This window comes from Equus caballus, chromosome 7 (assembly GCF_041296265.1).
Source record: "Equus caballus isolate H_3958 breed thoroughbred chromosome 7, TB-T2T, whole genome shotgun sequence".
In the NCBI taxonomy this organism is placed as follows: Eukaryota; Metazoa; Chordata; class Mammalia; order Perissodactyla; family Equidae; genus Equus; species Equus caballus.
The window spans coordinates 79,435,185-79,451,428 of NC_091690.1; the positions used below are offsets into that span (position 1 = coordinate 79,435,185).

The 16,244-nt window shown below is 43.3% G+C and overlaps 1 protein-coding gene across 50 annotated transcripts in view; it reads left to right on the top strand.

Moving 5' to 3' along the window:
• The window catches only part of PPFIBP2 (PPFIA binding protein 2), a 146,191-nt gene that overhangs the window by 123,413 nt on the left and 6,534 nt on the right, over nt 1–16,244 (top strand). For 23 of the 50 annotated variants that reach the window (XM_070274635.1, XM_005612125.4, XM_070274624.1 and 20 more), the window contains 8 exons: nt 8,715–8,865; nt 9,142–9,253; nt 9,488–9,576; nt 9,890–10,012; nt 11,236–11,361; nt 12,054–12,242; nt 13,378–13,554; nt 15,788–15,853. In XM_070274635.1, the coding sequence (XP_070130736.1) occupies nt 8,715–8,865; nt 9,142–9,253; nt 9,488–9,576; nt 9,890–10,012; nt 11,236–11,361; nt 12,054–12,242; nt 13,378–13,554; nt 15,788–15,853 (1,033 nt within the window). Of the gene's footprint in view, nt 1–8,714; nt 8,866–9,141; nt 9,254–9,487; nt 9,577–9,889; nt 10,013–11,235; nt 11,362–12,053; nt 12,243–13,377; nt 14,126–15,787; nt 15,854–16,244 lie in introns of those variants that run through there. The other 27 variants (XM_070274629.1, XM_070274654.1, XM_070274647.1 and 24 more) reach the window with 6 other exon arrangements.

Sequence of the window (16,244 nt, forward strand, 5' to 3'; positions counted from 1 at the left end):
GAGCAAGATTTGCACAACTCAAATATTAATTCTCAGAAACAATACAGTCTAGATCCCAACGAAGGAAGAAGAGTGTGTCCCTGGTGCACCTGTTGTTCACAGACCTGCACCGTGGAAGAGAGCACGTGGATGCACGCCCCCCTTCCCCACCCTGCCGCCCTCAGGTTTCTAGGCTTTGCCAGGTGCTCCCCTGTACACACACACACACACACACACACAGCCTTTCTAGATCCGTCTGTGCTTTGATGGGTGTCCCCAGATCTATCCTCCAGATACCTTGCAGAGAAAGGTGAGGATGTGTAGACCTGTACCTGCACCTGCTCCCCTGGGATCAAGGAGTCACTGTTCATTCTCCTCAGCACAAATGGAACTGCTCAGTAACTGTCAGCTTTCAGAGGCAAGAGAATCTAAGGAGAAGGTCTGAGAAGGCAGAGACCAACTCAGAGCCATTAGAAAGTGAGCCAAAGAAAGCTGACCTATATATTCTATGATAGCAATGTTCAAATTTACTTAGCAATTTTCAGAATTTCGACATTAATGTTTCTGATTTTTCCGAAATGAAAAAATAAAGCTTGAATAATTAATTTTTGTTCCGATTCTGGCTACTTCTTTGGGACTGATTCTTGAAGGGGAAAGATTGGTCAGTATAGAAGAACTTTTCTAAGACCCTTGGGCCTTTTTTCTCAGAGCAGGACTGCATGGTTAGGGAGCCCTTTACATTCTGCCAGTCATTCTGGCACCGGGTAACCGATGTCAGCAACTTTCTCTGCCAGATGGAAAAACTGCAGTTACAGCCACAGGGCTGCTTTGTTTAGACGTCTTTGTGCTTTGTTACCCATGACAATGGATGATAAAGGGAATGAAAATGAAGAAGTCCTGAGGAGATTGTAATGTTTATCACAACAGTGCTTGTGGTAACAAAATGAGTTTGCTTGTGGAAAAGAAAGGCCTTTATATACTCTTAAGCAGAAATTTGACATAATTATATGCTAATGTCCTCTGGTGTTTATAATTTATAGATATTCAGATATAGCCTTAAGAAAATATTGTCACCAATATTCCTATAGCAAAAGTACTTTGTTATTGAAAGTCTCCAGGCCCAATCCTCTTTTTTCCAATGAAACAGTTGTTTTTTAAATTTAACATTTGATAATGACATTTTGTAGGAACGAACTCTCAGGTTATAGACAAATGAATTTTATTGTCTTTTTTCCCCCACGTAAGGTTTTACTGATTTATATTCCAGTCAGCACTGCTGTATAGCGAGTGCCTGTTACACCCACAACCTTGTTCTTAGCATTAAGTCTTTATAGGTTTTCTTTGTTTAAACTTCCTCAGTTTTATAGACCTTCAAAAACTACATTTTTATTGTTAATTTAGTTTACATATGTTTGTCATTTTATTTCTTCTTTTGTGAATTGTCTGCATTTTTGCCCATCTTTATTTAGTTATGAATGTCTTTTATTTAGTTATTTAATGTCTTTCTTAAAGGTTTCTATCTGTTCTCTATATATTAAGATATGAAGCCATGTCTAATAATTGTGACAAGTTATTTTTTAAGTTGCAGTTTTACTTTGATATATGGAATTTTTAGATTTATGTATAATGAGATTCATCAACTTTTCCTGTGTAATTTCTTTCATTATTTTGTTTTACAAGTTTTCAATGATCTTTTTAAACTACAATTTTGAACTGTGAGTTTAAAAAAATAATGTTTTAAACTTTTTTTTGCTTTTGGTGAGGAAGATTCACTCGGAGCTAACATTTGTTGCCAAATTTCCTCTTTTTTTGCTGAGGAAGATTATCCCTGAGCTCACATCTGTGCCCATTTTCCTCTATTTTGTATGTGGGGTGCCACCACAGCATGGCTTGAGAAATGGTGTAGGTCCACACCCAGGATCCGAACCTGTGAACCTGGGCCACCAAAGCAGAGCACACTGGACTTAAACACTACGTCATGGGACAGGGCCCTGTTTTAACTTTTAAAATCATCTATTTGGGGATTTATTTTGATATGTAATGGGAGTTCTGTTTGTTTCAAGAAAAAGCAGTAGATGTAATCTTTAAATCAGGCAGACACTGAAGCCACATGATGGGATCCCATCTTTGTTGGAGGGATTGTCAGAGTTGGTCTCCTGAGTGTATTGCCCTTGGGGGCTTTCTGAGAGTCTCCAATCAGACTGCTTCCCTGCCTCTGGCCCCTTTTTATTGCCTTTCTCCCATATTCATGGTCAGCATCACATTTATCATGAATGTAAGGAAGCTTAAGCTGCAAGGTCCCTTACTTGCATGGGCCCCTTCCAGGGTCCAGAGAGGGTCCAATCAATGTGTTGACAAGGCATGTGTTTTGAAAATTTTTCATAAGTATTTTTTGTTTCTTTATTTTCAATTATTTTATTGAGGTCATAAAGCTTTATAACATCACATAATTTCAGGTGTACATTATTGTTTATTAATTTCTGTATAGACTGCATTGTGCTCATCACCAAAGTCTAATTTTTACCTGTTACCATACATATGTGCCCCTTTACCTCTCTTGCTCACCCCCAAGCCCTTTCCCCTCTGGTACCCACTAATCTGTTCTCTTTATCCATGTGTTTGTTTATCTTGCACATATCAGTGAAATCATACCGTATTTGTCTTTCCCTGTCTTGCTTATTTCACTTAACATCAGACCCTCAAGGTCCATCCATGTTGCTGCAAATGGGACAATTTTGTCTTTTTTATGGCTGAGTAGTATTCCATTGTATATATATATATATATATACCACATGTTCTTTATCCATTCATCTGTAGAAGGGCACTTGGGTTGCTTCCACATCTTGGCTACTGTGAATAATGCTGTAACGAACATAGGGGTGCATAAATCTCTTTGAATTGTTGATTTCAAATTCTTTGGATAAATACCCAGTAGTGGGATAGCTGGATCATATGGTATTTCTATTTTTAGTTTTTTGAGAACTCTCCATACTGTTTCCATAGTGGCTGCACCAGTTTGCATTCCCACCAGCAGTGTATGAGCATTCCCTTTTCTCCACATCCTCTCCAACAGCTGTTATTTTTTGTCTTGTTAATTACAGCCATTCTGACAGGTGTAAGGTGATATCTCATTATAGTTTTGATTTGCATTTCCCTAATAATTAGTGATGTTGAAGATCTGTGCATGTGCCTGTTGGCCATCTATATATCTTCTTTGGAAAAAATGTGTGTTCATATCCTCTGCCCATTTTTTGATTGGGTTGTTTTTGTTGTTGTTGTTCAGTTGTGTGAGTTCTTTATATATATTATGGAGACTAACTCCTTGTTGGATATATGATTTGTAGATATTTTCTCCCAGTTGGTGGGTTGTCTTTTCATTTTGTTCATGGTTTCCTTTGCCTTGCAGAAGCTTTTTAGCCTGATGTAGTCCCATTTGTTTGTTTTTTCTTTTGTTTTCCATGTCTGAGTAGACACGGTATTTGAAAAGATGCTACTAAGACCGATGTCAAAGAATGTACTACTTATATTTTCTTCTAGGAGTTTTATGGTTTTAGGTCTTACATTCAAGTCTGTAATCTATTTTCAGTTAATTTTTGTATATGGTGTAAGTTAATGGTCTACATTCCTTCTTTTACATGTGGCTATCCAGTTTTCCCAACACCATTTATTGAAGAGAGTTTTCTTTTCCATTGTATGTTCTTGATTCCTTTGTCAAAGATTAGCTCTCCATAGATGTGTGGTTTCCTTTCTGGGCTTTCCATTCTGTTCCATTGATCTGTGTGCCTGTTTTTGTGCCAGTACCATGCTGTTCTGATTGCTATAGCTTTGTAGTATATTTTGAAGTCAGGGATTGTGATGCCTCCAGCTTTGTTCTTTTTTCACAGGATTGCTTTGGCTATTCATAGTCTTTTGTTGTTCCATATAAATTTTAGGATTCTTTGTTCTATGTCCATGAAGAATGTCATTGGGACTCTGATTGGGATTGCATTGAATCTGTAGATTGCTTTAGGTAGTATAGACATTTTAACTATGTTTAGTCTTCGAATCTATGTGCATAGAATATCTTTCTGTTTTTTTCTGTCTTCTTCAATTTCTTTCACTGTCTCATAGTTTTCAGTGTATAGGTCTTTCACGTCCTTGGTTACATTTATTCCTAGATATTTTATGTTGAGGTCCTTTCCTTCTATACCTATTTTATTCAGAGTTTTTATCATAAATGGGTGTTGGATCTTGTCAGATGCTTTCTCTGTAACTATCGAAATGATCATGTGATTTTTTATTCCTCATTTTGTTAATGTGGTGTATCACATTGATTGATTTTTTGATGTTGAACCATCCTTGCATCCCTGTTATAAATCCCACTTAATCATGGTGTATGATCCTTTTAATGCATTGCTGTAGTTGGTTTGCCAATATTTTGTTAAGGATTTTTGCATCTATTATTTTCATCAGTGATACTGGTCTGTAATTTTCCTTCTTTGTATTGTCTTTGTCTGGTTTTGGTATCAGGCTGATGTTGGCCTCATAGAATGAATTAGGAAGCATTATGCTTTCTTCAATTTTTTGGAACAGTTTGAGAAGGATAGGTATTAAATCTTCTTTGAATGTTTGATAGAAATCTCCAGAGAAGCCATCTGGTCCTGGACTTGTATTTTTTAGTAGGTTGTTGATTACTGTTTCAATCCCTTTCCTTGTGATTAGTTTATTCAGATTCTCTATTTCTTCTTGATTCAGTTTTGGGAGGTTGTATAAGTCTAAGAATTTATCCATTTCTTCTAGGTTATCCAATTTGTTGGCATATAGTTTTTCAAAGTATTCTCTTATAATCCTATTTCTGTGGTATCTGTTGTAATTTCTCCTCTTTGTTTCTAATTTTATTTATTTGAGCCTTCTCTCTTTTTTTCTTAGTGAGTCTGGCTGAGGGTTTGTTTATTTTGTTTATCTTCTCAAAGAACCAGCTGTTAGTTTCATTGATCCTTTCTACTGCTTTTTTTAGTCTCTATTTCATTTATTTCTGCTCTAATTTTTATTATTTTTCTCCTTCCGCTGACTTTGGGCTTGCTCTTCTTTTTCTCGTTCTCTTAGGTATAGTTTAAGATTACTTATTTGAGATTTTTCATGTTTGTTGAGGTGGGCCTATATTGCTATGAATTTCCCTCTTAGAACCACTTTTACTGCATCCCATAAGAGTTGGTTAAGTAACACAACCAGTCTTAAGTCTGCTGACTCTTTACTCCAACTTTCCCTTGGTCTACACCTTCTCTTCTGTCATGTGATGTTGGAGTGGCCATGGTATTTTTAGGATCTGGCTAAGAAGAAATTGAGTTGGGGATCCATTTAGCTTTGGTTTAGTAGGATATGTGTATGTGGTTTGCAGCCACTTCATCTTTAGTTAAGTTTACTTAGGTTTAGTTAACTAGCTGTCTTATGTAAAAATGGCTTCCAGGATTACATGTATTTCCCAATGTGCCACTTTGCCCAGCATTGTGATACAAAGATGCAAAATCTGAGATCATGTCCCAGTATGAACGTGTCCCCTGGCACTCAGTATCAGCAGTATGGGGTAGTGGAAAAGAAACAACATTTGAAATGTACAAACCAGAAGCTAGTCTGTGGAAATTCTTTCCAGTCTTCAGATCTGTAAAATCCTAAGCAGATTTGGTTCTCTTGGATGCTTAATCAAAACAGAAGTTTTCCCTTGTCAGAAATACACTAACTAATGAAGTGTATACAATGATAAATCCACCATATATTCTCCCTCTACCACGGGAAAGGTGTATTTGATAAATCTCAGTTGCCACATTTTAACTGAAATTTGGAAAGATCTTTTGGTTCATGTCAATAAAACAAGTGGTTTGGCTGTACATGAAAGGTACCTTCTCTTTCATCTCTAAATTGCTTAATGGTGTGTTCAGCCATGGCCCTGGCTGAGAGTATGGGAGACCCTGTCACAGAGAGAACCTGAGGCGATGGAGAAGCTGGGTCTGATGCTGTGAGAACAGCACTGGCTTAGGAGGGTGAAGGTAGTTCACAAAGTAGGAGATAGGAAGATGCTGAAGATGAGCATCAGAGCTCTGGGATGTTTTGAAAAGGTCTACAGGACAGAGGTTTTCAAATTATGATCTCAAAAATACATTTCCCTTTCAGAACTGAACTATCCCTATGATAGAGAGAATGTTTGTCTTTCCTAATTCCCAGAAATCAGAAAATGAATGAAATAAATCTAATAGAATATGAAATAACAGTGAGAAAATGAGTATCAAAATTAAGAGAAATTATTCTGCCATTAAGAAAAAATATATAAACAAAAAAATTACAGATCATACCACAAGCAGTAATTCACTAAGAACAAGAGATAAATTCCAAACAAAAATAGTGAATAGATTCCTAGATTGTTGTCCATATAGAGTGAATCATATGAATACATTTGAAAAAAGATTAAAATTTCTTGCTGATTTTGCACAATAGACTGACATCAACAAACATCGCATGAAACTCATAATATGCAACAGCCACAGGGACATCAAATAAATGTTATCGGTTGAGAGAATATTTAAGATTTTCCAAGAGCACTAGAAAACTTGAATGCTATGTAATTTTACAGCTCAAATCTAAAAGACACTTGATAGAGGTTTTCCTAAATTTGATGATTCTAAAAATTCACTTGACAATACCAATTATAAATTATGGAAAAATTTTTAAAAACTATCATAATAACAAATAAATATTGATCAATCATGCTAGAAGAAAGACGTAACCTCCTGTTCTCATAGAAAATATTATAGTGTTGTTGACATATGGAAAAGAATGAAAGTGTATGTACCCAAAATATGAAGGTAAAAAACTAGTTAGAGATATATCTAGGAGTTAATTAATAAATATATCATTTTTCTGGATTTCATCATGTTTTTCCATTTGATCCAATTTGTAATTTTTTGTGATTTGTTTTTTCATTTTAAATATTCACTTTGTTCCTAATTTTATATTTAAGTTTTATACTTTTCTTAAAGAGGGCTCCCCAAATTTTATAAGTTCTAGGTCTCACAAAACCTGTATCTACACCTATTCGTGGCTCATGAAAACCCTCACTCCAGGCAATGAGTGACCAGCACCTACTCCAGGGTACAGGTCATCTGTAGCATCTGTTCTAGAAGGAGGCTTTCTTGTCATTCTGGCCCGTTAAGGAATTTCCTCACTTAAAGAACAACTCAACTAGGCATTCAAAAAAATTTTTTTTAACTAGCATTTTAGGGGTACTTTCCTGGAAGGAATCTTTTGAAATATCTTCTATATTAGTAGTATTCTAATAGTCTTCTGTATTCCATAAATCCCTGTTTATTTTAAAAAATGAATATAAAGTTGGTTTATCACTCCCCCCCCCCAAAGGCTCTATTGGGATTTTAAGTGTGCCAGTATATTCACACTTTAAATGAAAAATTGATGTCTTTAAGAATTGATGGCTTTGGGATACCCAGTCATCCTGTCTAGGAACGTGATCTAGCTCTTCACTTATTCATGTCTTTCTTTATGTCACTCAGTTAAGCATTACAGTTACCACCCCCCGCCCCCCAATCCCCACACACAGTTACACAAGACCCACACAGTCCTTGTAATGTAATGCAGCTCCTAGATATTTTATAATTTTCGTTGCTATGAGTGGGATTTTTAAGTTATTTTAAGAAAAGCTAGTATCTCTGCATTGATGGTATATAGAAAGTTATTGATTTGTGGGACCGGCCTGGTGATATAGTGGTTAAGTTCATGTGCTCCACTTCAGTGGCCCAGGGTTCACAGGTTCAGATCCTGGGCGCAGACCTAGACACTGCTCAGCAAACCATGCTGTGGTGGCAACCCACATGCAAAACAGAGGAAGACTGGCACAGATGTTAGCTCAGCGACAATCTTCCTCAAGCAAAAAGGGGAAGATTGGCACAGATGTTAGCTCAGGGCCAATCTTCCTCACCAAAAAAGGAAAGAAAGAAAGTTGTGGATTTGTGTATGTCATAAATATTATGTGTGTGAGTATTATATCAGTAGCTACCTTACTGAGTTCTCTTGGGTTTCCTAGGTTGGCAGTCATATCATCTGAAAAGAATGGCTTTCTTTTATTTCTCCCTTTCTAATAGCTATACTGCTTGTGTTATTTCATCTCTTCTTATATTGGCTACAACTCTCAGACCAGTATTATTAGTACTGGTAAAAAATACTGTCTTTTTATTGACTTTAATGTGAATGCCCCTAGTGTTTCATTAATAAATAAGGTATTAGCTGATGTTAATTGGTGGTTTTATTTATTTATTTTTACATGTTAGAGAACTGACACCTTTTCCTATTTTCTAAGTGTTTTCCTAAAAATGGTGTTGAATCCTGTTGAAAACATGATTCAGTTGTGGATCTTCATCCTGATGGGCCAGGACTCAGGGCTTGTGGCACATGTGCACGTGCACATGGACTGACAGCACACATAAACACAGCCTCATGTGGATCATATAGCTGCCCCATGCTCTCAGCAGCTGCAGATTTGAAATTGAGGCCAGGCGTTATCACAGGAAACTCCAGAGTCAAATGGAGTCAAACCTCAACTGATTGTGTTGTAGCAGAATTTTGCTCAACAAGATCCCACGATGGGGGTTGTTTGTTGAAATGTACTTCCCTTTTTTGTGAGGATCTGTTATGTTCAGATCGAGCCTCAGCTCCTCCCACTAACAGGGACATGCTGTTCTCCTGCTTCCCAGTGACGCCAATGCCCCCTTCGCCCAGTGGAGCACAGAGCGGGTGTGCACATGGCTGGAGGACTTCGGCCTGGGTCAGTACGTGATCTTTGCCAGGCAGTGGGTGACTTCTGGCCACACTTTACTGACAGCTACCCCTCAGGATATGGAAAAGGTAAGGGCTGAGCCCTGGGTGAGAAAGCTCCCATTTCTCCCCAAACCAATGCCTGGGGAGGTGAGGCCCCCTGCTCCTCCACCCCCTGCCCAACACACACAATGGATGGAGGAGCCCAAGAGACTCCCTCTGTCACTCCAAGTTCATCCCTGGGGGCTGTGCAGAGGTCCCTTGCCACACTCCACCCAGGTGGAATGTCTACACTCAGACACGGCATCCTCTGGGGGCCAAATTGATTTCCAAAATTTCACATCTGTCTTCATATTCCAATTTCAGGAGCTAGGAATCAAGCACCCTCTTCACAGGAAGAAGCTGGTTTTAGCAGTGAAAGCCATCAACACCAAGCAGGAGGAGAAGTCTGCACTGCTAGACCACATTTGGGTGACACGTAAGGACAGGCATATGTTAGGTTTCTGGCAGCTCCTCAGGGTAGACAGAGTTTCCCTGTGAATGAGTACTTCAAAGACAGCTGTCTTCTTGGGAAAGGCAGATGGATTATTAAACCTTATGGGGAATACAGCTGGAGCTTCAAAATGATAATTTGATGACTTCTTTTTTTTTGGCATCCACATTCTCCCATTCTCATGAATCTTAACACACTTGTTTCTTCCTGTTTTTGTAGGTTGGCTCGATGATATTGGCTTACCCCAATACAAAGACCAATTTCATGAATCCAGAGTTGATGGACGAATGCTGCAATACTTAACTGTGGTGAGGATTTCTCCTTTCAATATTTCACTTGTCCCTGTGGGCATTCAGCTCAGGTGTCCCTATAGTGGTTACTTTAAACTTGATTCCACCACCTCCCTCATATTTTTAAGGTCTTAAAATAGCATCGTTTGCCACATAAAGAGGTCCCAAGTAGCAGAGTACAAACCCCTGTGCTAAGAAAAGCTGTTGGTGTGTCCATGTGCACCTTCCTGAGATGTGGTAGACTTGTCTGTGTTTGGTCTGGGAAGGAACCTCAGGGGTCTTTTGTCACTTTGGAAACTCTGGTTCATTAACCAAAACTTTCCTCTTCCAGAATGATTTACTCTTTTTAAAAGTCACCAGCCAACTACATCATCTCAGCATCAAATGTGCCATTCATGTGCTCCATGTCAACAAGTTCAACCCCCACTGCTTGCACCGGAGGCCAGCTGATGAGGTGAGGGCAGCACACTACTACCCATCCAGGTAGCCCTGAGCCAGGACACCTGTAAGATTGGGTGTGAGAAAACAAGGATGACATCATCATGAAATGGCTGCATTTCAGACCACAGTGCTTGGGATTCTTTCATTTGCTAGTGCTTCCAGGTGCCCCAAACACCTCTGTGCCCTGTACAATATGACCCACAACAGCCACTAGACCTCCAAGCCCCCACCTTCCTTGGCAGACACATGCTGTGGTTCAGAGGGTCATAGCAGCGAGTCTTTCAATGCCATCATAGTGATGAAAGGAGAGGAGGAAATGGTGCAAAGGAGAGGGAGGGGAAAGACGAAATGGAAAGATGGGTGTCAAAGTAGGCAGAGGAGAGGAGAGGAAGGAGGAGCCCATACGGAGCCAGACATTTTGGAGTAGTTCTCCCTACTGGTAGATATAAAATTAACCAACCTCCAGTGCCAGGTGCACAGGGTATCCATGAGCAGGTTTTGCTAGAGAAGAAATAGTGTAGGTAAACATGGCAACCCAGATCCTGGAGGATCCTTGATATTTTCCAGGAACTCTGGAGTTTTTGGTGGGCCCTCAAGCTAAAGGGTTATCAGTCATACCTCATCTCCTATATTCTAAGGAACTAAGTCTAACCCTGCTGTAAGATTAATTTAGCTTCCTGAGGGATTAAAATCTCATATCTCTGCCCTCCATCTCCTTTTTTTCCCCTATTCAACAAATATATTTTGAATGCCTTCTATATATCAGGCACAGTGCTGGGCATTTTCAAGACCCAGATGCCACTTGAGGGCACTTAGGCACAAGGATCTTAATGTATGCCCTCCTAAAATATTTGCCCACACCAGGAAGATCTTTTATCTATAAGACACTCAGCTCATAATTGATAGTCCTCTTTATAGTTCTGTTGAATCATTGAATGAATGATTATATGCCTTTAGGGACTATTAGTTCCAAAGTTAACCAGAGAATTAGGGAATAACAGGATTCTGGAATCAGATATCTCAGTGTAGAGGGTCCTGTAAGATTCACTGGAGAGCTCTTTTTCCTTGGAAACTTGGAAGGCTCTCAGGCAGCTGGTCTGGCTGCCTGGGTCATTTGACGTGAGGGTCATCTGGCGAGGCATCTGGGGCAGGCTTATTCACAGGGGCTGTCTCCACGGAGAACCATGGTAGGGCCTGTTAGACCTAACATCTACACTCTCCTTCTCCCTCTCACAGAGTAACCTTTCTCCTTCAGAAGTTGTGCAGTGGTCCAACCACAGGGTGATGGAGTGGTTGCGATCCGTGGACCTGGCGGAGTATGCGCCCAACCTTCGTGGGAGTGGTGTCCACGGAGGTCTCATTGTGAGTGGCTCTTTGGACTAGCCCATCTGTCTTGGTGCAAACTGATGTCTTAAGGGCTAGACATAAATCCTAGAAAAAACACTGATAGTTCATCTGAAACCCTTGCATAAATTGAAGTCTCAAAGTATTTTGATAATTTGTGGTTAAGAATTAACAGACTTCATGGACACACAATGGCTTCTGAAAGGACTTCCCTGGCAGCAGACCCAGAGGATTCCAGGACAAAGGGGTTGCATGAGAATCCACCCTTAACAAGGCAGCTCCGCCTGCTGCCAGAGGAACATGAGGGCTGGGGAAGTGGGGGCCGGGGGGCACCAAAATATAACTTCCTGCTTGTCATGATAGGATCTGTACTGTCACTCAGATCTGTCAAGTGGCAGAGTCAGCAGGGAAATGAGGAAGGGGTGGCTTGGATGTCCTCCAGAGTGGACCCTGGGAGACAGCCTTATCCACCAGGTCACAGTTCGCTGCTGGTCTGTGAAAATGAGGTAGTCAGTCAATAAATGTGCTAGTGTCTCCTCAGAGCCAGACCCTATGCCAGGTAGAGAGAGGAGTGGGACACAGTATAAGTGGACGAGCTTCAGCCCTGCCCTGGAGGGATACCCGGGCCCACAGGGGCCCATTTCTCAGTGTCACTACCTGGAGCTATCTGAGGTCACCACTGAGTGGCTTTGTCTGTGGTTTCTTCTTAGATCTTGGAGCCACGCTTCACTGGGGACACCTTGGCTATGCTTCTCAATATCCCACCACAAAAGACGCTCCTCAGGCGCCACCTAACCACCAAATTCAATGCCCTGATTGGTCCTGAGGCTGAACAGGAAAAGCGTGAGAAAATGACCTCACCAGCTTACACACCACTGACCACCACAGCCAAAGTCCGGGTGAGTTGCCATACCCTTTCTGGGGTAGTCACAGAAGCCTCCCTTCTGGCGCTCATGTTGTGCAGCAGCTGACCCAATACCTAGAGCCAAACCAGGGTGTGCTGCCTGGACAAGGAGGCTCTTGGCTTCTTCCTTGGGACCTTGTTCTCATTGTCTGTTAATCTTTGTCAGGCCAGCTCCCTGCCACTCCTGAGCCTAAGAGAGTGCAGGTTTCTTTACACAGAAACTATGTGTAGGAAGCATCTGTTCTCAGGCAGCTAGGAGTCTGTCCTCTACCCCAATACTGCCTTGACTTATCTTACAAAGCAGATGAATTCTTGAGTCTGCTTCTCTTCAATCAGGCCCATCTTCATGCCACACTGCCCTGGGGGATCTTTGTCAAAGCTGTCCTGCCAACGCAGACAGTGATCCTCTTGCCAGCTGCCCTGGTAGCTTTGTAGCTGTCCAGAGGTCCTGAGGTCATCAAGTACCAGCACCACTCACTGGGGGTCTCTGAATCCCACAAAGCCCATTCAATCTGCCTGAGCCACACCATCCTCAGACCCTGGCCTTCCCAGACTGCAGGCCCACTGACGAATCTCTGGAGCCCAGACTGGCCCTGTCCTCAGCAGCATGGTGATGCCTCAGGTCCAGCTAGAATGCAGACTTCCCCAGGCGAGCAGGACAGGAAGCGTGTCTGGGGCAGACAAACAGACACAGTGCTGGGTGAAGTTACAGCAAGGAGGAAGGGCCACCTAGGGCTGTCCAGTGTGGCTTCCTGAGGGCACGAGGCACTATGAGTGGAAGGAAGGGAGTGCTCCCCCGTGTGGTGGCAGCAGCTGTGGTGGGGCAGGTCTTCTAATGTGGCATCCTCTAGGAATTCCCCGTCCCCTTGGGGAAATAGGAACATGATCAGTTGGGACAGAAGGGCATGAGGTTCAGACACAGTCTTGGAAAAGCAGCTTTCCTTGTTCAAGATTATTTATCTGTTGATCTTTGCCCAGCATAGAAATTGCTTCAGGAGCTCTGTTTTGTTAAACAGAGTTTTTCTAGAAGCAGTTTGCCTCATGGGGCTGCTCTTAAATGTATTGTCAGTCATGTCTGCACACCAGCTTGATAATCTCCTTCTCATGATCTTGCATTTGCTGTGTTTTAGCCAAGGAAACTAGGATTTTCACATTTTGGAAATATAAGAAAAAAGAAGTTTGATGAATCGACAGACTACATCTGCCCGATGGAGCCCAGTGACAGTACTGGTGACAGTCACAGGGTCTACAGTGGCTACCGGGGCCTCAGCCCCCTTGATGCCCCTGAACTGGATGGGCTGGACCAGGTGGGACAGATTAGCTGATGCCCTTGTCACCTGTCCTCTCTGTGCACACTGAGAGCTCACAGTAACACCATGTGTGTCACCATGTAACTGCACCTCACCCCCCGCACAAGTGCATGCCTCGCAGAGAACATTCCAGCAATTGTGTACCCCTGGGCCAGTCTCTCTCTGAACCCTGAGGGTGGCCAGGGTATGGAGTTGCACTTTTGCCAAGGGGCCAGGCTTTGGGGACTGTTGCCAAAGGTGGACTCAGGAGGAAAAACACTTAAAGATGCGCGTACATTTTTAGTAATTCTTAATGTCCGTCTTCAGCACCAGTGGAAACACACAGACTTGGACACAGGTCCAGAGACCATGGACGGTCCCAAGAGGCTCAGCTCTCAGGCCCCTCCGCTGTGTTTCAGTTAAGGGACAATCTCAAGTGCCTTAGGCCTGTGGCCACAGAGTCTTGGCTGAGACCCAAGGGACAGCAGCAGGGATTTCTGTTGCAGTGACAATGTAACTGTCTTGTGCCTTACTACAGAGGTGGTCACTTCTTTCTGGTAATAAAAACAATATTTATGTAGAAAGCAAACAGTGCAGCATATCTTTAATCTTGTTGGGGAAGACAGCTGGGCACAGCTGGAGAGGAGTCCTGCTCACTGTGCAGCTTGAGAGCCGACAGCACTGAGCCACTGCACACGCAGGATTGGCCAAGTGTCGTGGACAAGGGTTTGGAGTAATGAGGGACCTCCGGGTCCTTCACAAGAGGTCTCTGGCCTCACCACTTCAGGCTCCACCTCCCTCTGTGAAGCCGAGGGTAACCTCATGTCTCGCGCACATCCTGACTGTAGATCACATCTGCGGTACAGACCCCAAAGTTGGTTTCCATTTCAGCGGCATGAGCCACCTAGTGAAGGGGGTGGTGGGAGACAAGAAGGAGGCCTTGCTGGAAAGACCTCTTCTTACCATGTGTTTTGCCAGCTTCTCTGTTATTGAACTAGCTGGCCCATAACCCTTGGGGGTTGGTCTGTTGGCAGCGCCGGAACAGACCTGTCCTCCTGCTTTAGAGGCTGACTAACTGATAATGGGTCTTCCAGATGGGCCCTGTCTGGCCGAGGAGGGAGGGAGAGACACACCTTGGCAGTCTGGGCTCCTGCTCAGCAGATTCCTGCTTGTCCCAGGGCAGCTTTTGGCTCCACTGGGTCCTCCTGGGCCTTATCTGCCGAAGCATAATAGCAGCATCATAACTGGCGGCTGGGGCAGGGCCTGATGACCCCATAGAGGGCTCTCTGACTCTGTCCCAGATGGAGGCCATGCTAAGATTTGCTTCTTAAACTACCAGCAGCTTCAAACGTGGCCTGTAACCTCAGGCCATGGCCTCCTGGCCTTCCCTGAAGTTCAGTAGTGAGATGTGGACACAAGCTGGCCGGTGTTTGATCCCAGTGCCCAGGACCTCTGCATGACAGGTGCTCCTCAAGGCTGACACCTGGGCATTGCTGTTGTAGAGCCACCATCAGGGCAGCTGTGTCCCTTATTTCTTATCGTGTCCTGGGGAGAATCCATGCATGCTCCGGTTTTCCAGCTCTGAATGGAATTATCTCATTAATTCTTTGTTCAGTCTCAAGCAAGGCCTCTTGGCCTTTGTGTCAGTTTTCCTGCCTGTAAAATGGTTATACTTGATGCCCTCAGAGGATGCTTCCAAATCTACACAATCTAAATAGGTTTAAGGAAGAAGGAGCAGGCCAGCATTACCTGAGGAGGGGAGTGAGGGCAGGTCCTGGCAGTGAGGAAGCTCCATGAGCAGCTCCCTGAGGATGCCCACCTATACCTATACCAGGGTATCAGGGTCTGGAGTCATGCTGGTGCCAGAAACTGCCAGTGTATTCAGCATCCTGAAGGCCTTCATCCCTTCCTCTCTACTCCTGGAATAGCTGGAGCACTGAACACATGCTAAAGGGCTGTTTCTGATATGCCTGTTTGTGCCCTGCCCCGTGTATCCTTAGTGTAGGTACTGCAGTGGGGCCCCCAGAGTGTGTGTGCATGGCAGTGTGGGATACTGTGCCCCTAGGGAAAAAGCTGTTTTCCCCTAGGGGCAGAAGCAGCATGTGCTTCACCTGTCATTCTTCAGGGCCTGGCCCATTCCTTGCCCACTCCTCCAGGGAAGCATGCCTGAGCAGGACAGAACTTGCATGCCATCTCTGCAAATGACAAGCTGAGTCTGTGTGTGCTGACTGGGCTGCTGCCCATTTTACAGATGGCTCCTTCAGAAGGCACTGTGACGCAGATAGGGCTCCTCTCCCAAGACATTCACCGCCTCACGGTAGGACTCTGACCCTCTCTCCATAGTAGGACAGGTGTCAGGGAAGCACCCTGGTTGGTGTGGTCGTGCACAAGGCCTGGGACAGCCCTGTCCCTACTACAGAGCCTATATCATCAGCACTTCTGCTAGGGTAGAGCAAAGGATGGTGCTGGTGCTGGGGCCAGTCCTGAGAGAGAAAGTGGCTCAGAGGCCTCTGTTGGCACATTGTTGGGCCTTGTGCTGCCAAGGGCATTGGGAGGGGTCATGGGGCTTGAGCTGAAGCTAGATCTCAGGTCCTCTTCCCAGGCTTAGAGCTGGTAAGGAAATCAGCAGCTCTGGGTCACCTGCCTAGTCATCTTTGGCCTGGGGACACTATTCTGCCCTCTCTGTTAATGAGACACACGTATTTCCT